General features: G+C 44.3%; 1 protein-coding gene and 1 pseudogene across 1 annotated transcript in view; one reads left to right on the top strand and one right to left on the bottom strand.

Moving 5' to 3' along the window:
• LOC103265064 overlaps window positions 1-6249 on the bottom strand; it is a 7056-nt pseudogene extending 807 nt beyond the window's left edge.
• The window catches only part of PDCL (phosducin like), an 8168-nt gene continuing 5032 nt past the window's right edge, over window positions 6227-9362 (top strand). The window contains exons 1-2 of the mRNA XM_008062761.1: window positions 6227-6412; window positions 7850-8026. Coding sequence (XP_008060952.1) covers window positions 7855-8026 — 172 coding nt within the window. The 5' untranslated portion in view covers window positions 6227-6412; window positions 7850-7854. The remainder of the gene's footprint in view (window positions 6413-7849; window positions 8027-9362) is intronic.

Raw genomic sequence — 9362 nt, 5'->3', positions numbered from 1 at the left:
AAAAAAATCCAGGTGTTTTTTTTTTTTAACCTTTGATGACCTATTTTCACCTATTTTCCTTCATATAAAAGCAAATTTGCTTACATATAATGAACTACCTGCATATTATTCTTTAAAAAGAGTGAGTATACACAAAGAAGAAAAAGTGCCAAAAGACTGAACCCGGGGCATTTTGTTATTTAGAGGTCAGGAAACACAAAGGTCACTGAGGATGTCAGTGAAGTTGGAGGAAACTAGGAGAATCAGTGTCCTGAAAACCAAGAAAAGATTTACGGAAGAAGCAGTGATTAACTGTCAAATGCTGCCTAGTGGTTCAATAAGAGCAGTATTGAGACTTGACCACATATTTGGCAATTTAGAAGTCATTGGTTATCCTCACAAGTGTGGTTTCAGTGACTAGTGGGAGCAAGAGCCTATCTGAAGCGGGAGGAGAGAACAGAGGAGAGGATATACAGAACTATTTTGGGTGTTGCTATAAAGGGAATCAGAGAAATGAGATGTAGCTGGAAGAGATGCAGAGGGAGGAAATAAGGGTTTACATTTCTTTTTTTTTTTTGAGTTGGAGTCTCACTCTCGCCCAGACTGGAGTGCAGTGGCTGCTCCCGGCCACTGCAGCCTCCACCTGCTGGGCTCCGGCGATAACTTCCGCCTCAGCCTTCCAAGTAGCCAGAATTACAGGCATGCGCTACCATGCCTGGCTGATTTTTTGATTTATTGTAGAGATGAGTTCTCTCTGCCCAGGCAGGTCTTGAACCCGCAGGCTCAGGCAATCCACTCACCTCAGCCTCCCAAAGGCACGGGATTACAGGCTGAGCCACCAAGCCCGGCTAGGGTTTACATTTAAAAAGTTTTAATTTTTGGAACAGGATAACAACTTCAGATGATTAAAAATAAATATATAGACTCTTCTTTGGTTAGGTGCAGTGACTCACATCTGTAATCCCAGGACTTTGGGAAGCTGAGGCAAGAGAATTGCTTGAGCCCAGTAATTATGACTAGCCTGGGCAACATAGTGAGACTGTCTCCACAAATAAAATAAAATAAAAAGCCAGACGTGGTGGTGCATGCCTGTAGTTGCAGCTACTCTGGAGGCTAAGTTGGAAAGATCACCTGAGCCCAAAAGTCTGAGGCTGCAGTGAGCAGTGATTGTGCCACTGCACTCCAGCCTGGGTGACAGAGTGAGAACCTGACTCAAAAAAAAGTCTTCCTCCTCCTCCTGATTCTGTTCCATTCTGCACAAGTAACTATTTTATTTATTTGTTTGTGGTTTTTTTTTTTTTTGGAGTTGCAGTCTCACTCTGTCTGCCCAGACTGGATTGCAGTGGCACACTCACGGCCACCCCAGTGTCAATCTGCTGGGTACCGGCAATCCTTCCTCCTCAGCCTTCCAGGCAGCCGGAACTACAGGCACATGCTACCATGCCTGGCTAATTTTTTTTTTTTTTTAATTGTAGAGACAAGGTCTCACCAAGTTGCCCAGGCTAGTCTCAAACCCGTGGGTTCAGGTTTTGCCTTGGCCTCCCAAAGTGCTGGGATTAGAGGCTGAGCTACTGAGCCTGGCCATAGGTAACTATTTTATTCTTGTATATTCTTCAATGCTTTCTCTGTGCATATAATAAATAATATTATTTGCTCCATTTTTTATGCAAAAGGCAGTAAAATAATAGTGTTCTTCACCTTGCTTTTAAAAAATATCAAACTAAACAATCTGTGAAACTGTACCCATAGGAGAAACTGCCAAAAGTGAAATTGCTGGGTTTACAATATTGATAGATATTTCTCAGTTGCAATCCATAAACATTGAATCAAATTATACCAGCAATTTTTTCCCTACAGTTTCAGATGTTACATAACTTTTGGATTTTTAATAATCTGAACGGTGGAAAATATATTATTCTAGAACTTTAAAAAAATGAGAAATATGAATGCATATTAGTTCGCTGTAGAAAGAAAGCCTGATAATGCAGGAGAGAGAGAGAAGAGGTAATTTCAGGAGCAAACTCTTTTACCAGGCTCCAAGAATGGTATTTACTGCATCAGTGATTCATTTATAGGTACAGATGCAGGGGTATGTTGGTACATTCTGGGGTGGAATCAATTGTTTTGATTGCTTCTATTTTGGGGGTAAAATAACAATCGAGGTTAGCTGAGCCAGGGAGAGGAGAGAGTGTTGAACATTTGAGAGAAGAGATATGAATTGATTCTCAGAGAGTGGGAGAGTAATCTTAATAGGGAAATGTAGGATTGCAGCACTGAAGGTCTCCTTCAGGATTACAATCCTAACTTTAAAGTTTGAAGGATAGTTGGGCGTGGTGGCTCAGCCTGTAATCCCAGCACTTTGGGAGGCCAAGGCGAGAGGATTGCCTGAGCCAGGGAGTTCAAGACCAGCCTGGGCAACTTGGTGAGATCTTGTCTCTACAATAAATCACAAAAACTAGCCAGGCGTGGTGGCGTGTGCCTATAGTTCCAGCTACTTGGAAGGCTGAGGCGGAGGGATCACCTAAGCCCAGTAGATTGAGGCTGTGATAGCTGTGAGCGTGCCACTGCACTCCAGTCTGGGCAACAAGAATTCCAACTCAAAAAAAAAAAAAAAAGTTTGAAGGACAAGGAACCACCATGGATGAAAAAGACCCCTACTTTAGGGAGACTTGTGTAAAACAAAATTTAAAACCAAGCATTTTATCAAGCATTCACTTGACAAACATATATAGGGATCTTCTTGCAGAGGCACTCCTGCTGGGTGCTGGCTGTGTCACCTAAAGCAGATCACAAGCATATTCATGTTTTCTGTTCACATAAAGCTAATTAAGTTAAGGTGTTTACTTTGCAAACAGAAATACAAAAAAGCCACCACAGTATCTCTCTTTTTTTTAATTTTAATTTTTTAAATTTTTTGGGGGGGTCAGAGTCTCACTCTGTCACCCAGACTGGAATGCAGTGGCCGCTCCCGGCCACTGTATCCTCGACCCGCTGGGCTCCAGCAATCCTTCCGCCTCAGCCTTCCAAGTAGCCGGAATTACAGGCATGCGCTACCATGTCTGGCTGATTTTATTTATTGTAGAGATGAGGTCTCGCCAAGTTGCCCAGGCAGGTCTCGAACCCGCGAGCTCAGGCAATCCACTCACCTCAGCCTCCCAAAGCGCAGGATAACAGGCTGAGTCACCGAGCCCAGCGGGATCTCTTTAAATAAATTGTTTGTTTTGTTTTTTTTGAGTTGGAGTCTTACCTGTTGCCCAGGCTGGAGTGCAGCAGCATGCTCTCGACCACTGCAGCCTCAACCTGCTGGGCTCAGGAGATCCTTGCGCCTTCAAAGTAGCTGAACTACAAGCATCCGCCACCGCCCAGCTAATTTTTTGATTTACTGTAGAGATGAGGTCTCACCAAATTGCTCAGGCTGGTCTTGAACCCATGGGTTTAGGCCATCCTCCCACCTAGGCCTTCCAAAGTACTGGGATTCTAGGTGTGAGCTACCATGCCCGGCCAATAAATTGTTCTTAAATGGGGGTTTGAGGGAGAGTATTTTCTGACTCCTTTGACAGCCTCAAAAACAAATTTGCAGATGATTTCAGGTGGTCCTAGAACCACAAATTAAGATGCCCTCCCCACCAATTAAGAGCCCTATTTTATTTTATTGTATTTTATTTTATTTTTTGAGTTGGAGTCTCACTCTGTCAGCCAGACTGAAGTGCAGTGGCTGCTCCCGGCCACCGCAGCCTCGATCTGCTGGGCTCCGGCGATCCTTCTGCCTCAGCCTTTCAAGTAGCAGGAACTATAGGCACGCGCTACCACACCTGGCTAATTTTTTTTATTTATTGTAGAGATGAGGTCTCGCTGCCCAGACGGGTCTCGAACCCGTGGGGAAGAGCCCTATTTTAAACAGTGTATCATTCTATAATATTTTATATGATTCAATGTACACAGAGTTTTCTGTCAGCAACTTTATGGTTGCATTTTTGGACACCTTAACAAGGACTCAAAATTTGAAATAATTTTTGGTTTAAAAAAAGTTGCTGAAAGGACATAACATGGAGTCAACACAACCAATGAACAGTCATTTTAACATTGCCTAAATCTCATGTTTTTCTAGCAGTTCACTTAATTTACCATTAACCAAGGACAGAACCAGTTTCTCAGAAGTAGCTATTGATAATTGTTTTACAACCCCCCTTCTCAGCTTGTTTTATGCTACTTAGCTTTTCTAACTCTAGTACCTGCCTTCACCCATAAGACCCAAGCCAACCTAATCAGTCCTTTATGACCATGGCAGCAGTCATGTGACTGACCCACCCATCTGCTTGCTGCCTATCACCTGTCAGCACCTGTGCTTACCCTTTGCAATGATGTGGAGCAGACCACCACCCAATCACCTTAACGACCTTCCCCCCACGGAAGGGAAAGTTTAAAAGGATTCACTGAAAGCGGCCACTGCCATTGCTTTGCTAAACTCTGGTGTGTTCATTTGGCTCTTTGAGTTATGGCTACCATGTTTCTTGACTTTGGCCCCTCCCCTGGGTTGGGGAGGTGAGTCTGTGTCTTCATTCCCCAGTGCTTTACTAAACTATGATCTGGCCATGTGATTTTTGAACTATGGCTGAGAGACCCAAGAGATGCAAAAAAACTCAAAAAAGAACTATTACTATATGAATTCTGCAACTGCTGCTAGGAGTGTGTGAATGTTAAGCAATAAGCCCCTTCCGAACATTCCTTTGCTTAAATTGTGGTAGCCTCTGTGGCGTCTCTCTCCTGGTAAGCTCAGTGTTGTTTCAAACCTCCTGCCTACTCACTAAACCTAGCTTATCTGGCATTCCATTCCGCCCGTTTGGCAGTTACTTGTCCATCACAAGTAACTAAGCCTGAGCCCACGCAAATCGAACTTAAATCAACCAATCAAAGTCTTTGTAACTGCGTCATATAGTATTTATCCAATCCTGTGTGCACAAGTTTGTAAAGCCACCCCACCCCTTCAGAATTATGTATAAAAGGTGCGTGTTAGCCTGGGTCGGGGCTCTCTGGTCCCTGAAGCTGCTGCATTGGCTTTAAACGTGAGCCCAGACTCGAGCCTGAATAAAGACCCTCGTGTGTTTGCATCGGAGCTGGCTCTTTGGTAGTCTCTCAGATTTTGAACTTTGGGTTTAACAATGGCCAGACTGTTTTCTTAAGCTTTGGCCCCCTTCCCTACCTTGGGGAGGTGAATCTTCTCTTTTCTCAAATTTGCTTTCTAAATAAATTACATTTTTCCAGTCTAACTGCTATGCAATTCTTTGCATTTTTTATGTGGCACGAGATTGCACAATCCTACCTTGGAGGGTCTGACCTAATATTTTGGAGGCTCCTTGGGATGTATATTTTAATCAAACAGTTGTAAAAATCCACCCTAGTGCTGTAGCTCATGCTTGTAATTCTAGCACTTTGGGAGGCCAGGAGTTCAAGTCCAGTTTGGGCAACAGCAAGACCCTCTCTCAAAAAATAGAAAAGAAAAAAAGAGGCCGGACTCAGTGGCTCAAGCCTATAATCCCAGCACTTTGGGAGGCCGAGGGGAGAAGATAGCCTGAGCTCAAGGGTTCGAGACCAGCCTGGGCAACTTGGCGAGGCTGCGTCTCTACACTAAATGAAAAAATTAGCCCCATGTGGTAGTGTGCGCCTGTAGTTCTGGCTACTTGGGAGGCTGAGGTGGAAGGATCCCTTGAGCCCAGCAGGTAGACGCTGGGGTGGCCATGAATGTGCCACTGCACTCCAGCCTGCGCAACGGAGTGAGACGCCGACTCAAAAAAAAAAAAAAAGAAAGAAAAGAACAAACAGAGTCCAGAAACTGATCTGATTCCTGACCTCTAACTCTGGAATGGAGCGAGTCTGAGTCCATTGTCCATTTCCTTATTTCCCAAGTAGACAGGACTACAGGCGCGCCACGCTTCTGGCTTTTTTTTTTTCCTTAAGTTAAATCCAAACCCTATACTTAAGGGATGTGTTCTTGGGCAAATTACTTAACGTCTTAGAGTCAGGTTAGCGACTTGGTAGATGTAATGTGACGATGCACCAATAAAAACATTTGAAAATGGTTTGTGGAAACTGTAAATTTTTCTTATCGCACGAAGCAATAAACAATATAGTTCAATTTTTCGTCGTCCAAATTAAAACAAAGTAGAAGCGTATTAATGTTGTCGAGGTGTTATGGCCCTAACTTGGACCCGTAGCTTCTCCTTCCATCTCCGGGAGCAGCTGCTTCTTAATTGGACAGCGTGTGTCCGCCATGACGCAGGAAGGCCGTCTCATTGGTCCGCGCAGTCGGGACTCCGGCGGCTTTTTTCTTTGGCGCTCAGGGCGCCGACCCACTTTTCTTCCTCTAAGTGAGCGGTCCTTTCCTTCCGGTGCCCAGAACTGCTAGCTCAAAGGGATCCGGATCGGACTACGCCGGGTAACTATATTGGTGTCAGCCGGGAAGAAGTGGCAGCCACGGACTAAGGGTGGGAGGGTGGTTGGCGAGCCGGGGCAAAACTGCCTTGTTTTCGTGTTCCCGCGATCTTCACGGTTTCCGCGACTTCTCTGTCCCATCACCACTGGTCCTACCTCCCCCGGGTTATTTATTGTCTCTACAGGCCTCCCAGAGTACGCCAAAGGCTCCATACGCCCCTTCGCCGCCCTTCCGGGCCCCAGCCCGCGCCTCCACGGCCCCGCCCTCGCCGCTTCCCCTCATCGACCCCGCCCTCGCAAGCGCACCTCTTTCCTTTTTCTCTTCGCGACGTGTGTGTCCACTTTGGTCCATCCCTGGCACCTCTGAGTCCATTAAGTTTGGTTCTGCTTCTCCCTTGTACCTCCACCTTTCTTTCAGTTAGCCCTGTCTCTTTTGCACACGTTTCCCCAGTCTGACTGCTGGAGTCTTCGCATTTTCCCTCTGATCCTGGCTGCTTATGTGGCTATAGCAAATTGTGCCGAGGCATTGTGTTGGGCATTGGGGATGGAGATTAGCTGTTGGAGGGCCCTGCTTTCAAGAACTCCCTGCCCCGTGGACAGAATGCTTTGTAATGAATTACAACAGGCTTGGCATACATTTTTAACGAAGGTAGCAAAATGTTGGGATGCTTAGAGGAAGGAGTTCTAGAGTTTTGTTTTGTTTTTGCCATTCCGGCTGCATTCTCAAGCAAGCCTTTGAGGGGCTCAGCTGTATCTTTCCCCAGAATGTCCCTGGCTTCTGATATAGAAGCCTGGCCCTAACCGTGGTCCTTTAAGCACTTTGGAATTATTAAAATCTTGGTAAGGTCTCTTAACCAGTCAGAATTGGTAGGACTTCAGAGACTGTCCATCTAAATTCTCAGGGTGCTGAGTGGGAGGTTGAAGGTTAGAGACAGGAGTGATTGCTTAGATAAATAGTGACTCAGCATCATACTCATTTCATTTTGGAGTTTTTCTTGAGGATTCTCACACAGTTTTCAATTACCCAGCAGTCTTGGTAGGAAAACTAAAAATAAGCATAGTAAAACCACTAGTTAATAAAGTAGGTTCCTCTAAGCCAGTGCACTAGCACAAGTGTATATTATTCAGAAGAGAGTAATTCAGACCTCAGGCTCTTGGATTCAGGCATCCCTGGAGTCTGGTCCCAGCTCTACCATTTGCTGTAAAGCTTGGCAAAGAAACTTCCTTTATTTCAGCTTCAGTTTTACCTTCTATAAAAAAAGCATGGTAAACCCTAAGGCATAGGTCATGGTAGGGATACATTAAGATTCTGTTTATGAAAAAAAATCACTCTTTGAATCCTGTAAATTGTAGAATCTCATACAAATGAGCCCCCTATGCCTCAGATTCATGTCTGTCTGGCTCAGGTCAGCAAAGAGCCTGATTTGTTTTCTTCTTCCAGGCACCATGACAACCTTGGATGATAAATTGCTGGGGGAGAAACTACAGTATTACTATAGCAGCAGTGAGGATGAGGACAGTGACCATGAGGACAAGGACCAAGACAGAGGTGCCCCAGCCAATAGTTCCATGCCTGCAGAGGCTGAGCTGGCAGGCGAAGGCATCTCAGTAAACACAGGTACTGGAAAACCTTAAGCTCTGGGAACAGGCTTAAAAAAAAAGGCCTCTTTTTTTTTTTTGAGTTAGAGTCTTACTCCTTCGCCCAGGCTGGAGTGCAGTGGCATGCACGCTTACGGTCACCTCAACGTCCACCCACTGGGTTCTGGAGATCCTTCTGCCTTGGCCTTCCAGGTAGCCAGAAGTACAGGCGTGCGCCATCATGCCCAGCTAATTTTTCTTGATTTATTGTAGAGACAAGGTCTCACTATGTTGCCTAGGTTGGTCTCGAACTCCTGGACCCAAGCAATCCTCCTGCCTCAGCCTTCAAGAGAGCTGGGACTACAGGCGTGAGCCACCACACCCCAGCCTGCTTTTTATAATTTTAAGAGATATTTTTATATTCTTTGCTCATTTTAAAAATTGGGTGGTTTGTCTTCGGGAGGTATAGATATGAAAGAAATTTGCAGTATGGGTTATAAATATTTTTTTCAGCTTGTTGTTTTTTGACTTTGTTCTTCTCCTGGCTGAAAATTTTTATTTCTGTGTACTTAAAAATATTATTTTGTAACTTCTTAATTTTGTTTTTTGTTTTGTTTTGTTAATTACTTAAAAGGCCTGTCTTCACTCTACTTAATAAAGGGCCTCAGTTAGCTTTATAAAAAGATTCTCCTATGCTTTTTGTTAGTATTTTTATAGTTTCTTTTTTTGTAGAGATGAGGTTTCACTATGTTGCCCAGGCTAGTCTTGAACTCCTGGGCTCAAGCAATCCACCTGACTCGGCCTCCCAAAGTGCTGTGATTATAGGTGTGAGCCACCGTGCCTGGCTATAATTTTATTTTTTCACACTTCAATATTGATTCATTTTGGAATTCATTTGGTACAAGTTGTGCATTAAGACACTAACTTAATTTTCTTTTTTTTGGAGTCTCACTCTGTCACCCAGGCTGTAAGGCAGTGGCACATTCCCGGCCACCGCAGCCTCGACCTGCTGGGCTCCTGCGATCCTTCCACCTCAGCCTTTCAAGTAGCTGGAACTATAGGTGCATGTTACCACGCCCGGCTAATTTTTGATTTATTGTGGAGATGAGGTCTCACCAAGTTGCCCAGGTGGGTCTCAAACCCACGGGATCAGGCAATCCTCTCTCCTTGGCCCCCTAAAGTGCTGGGATTACAGACTGAGCCACGAGCCCAACCTAATTTTTAAAAAAATATTGCTATTCATCAGTTATTTCAACACCATTTATTGAATAAACCATATTTATTGTTTTAAAATGTCAATTTAATAAAAATATATCAATTTTATTATATAGTGAATTTCTGTTCGTGTTAAGTCTTTTTTTTTTTTTTTTTTTTTT

Source organism: Carlito syrichta, unplaced genomic scaffold (genome assembly GCF_000164805.1).
Source record: "Carlito syrichta isolate Samal-C Ts95f unplaced genomic scaffold, Tarsius_syrichta-2.0.1 Scaffold305825, whole genome shotgun sequence".
NCBI lineage: Eukaryota > Metazoa > Chordata > Mammalia > Primates > Tarsiidae > Carlito > Carlito syrichta.
This window is presented reverse-complemented; position numbering and strand designations above follow the sequence as displayed.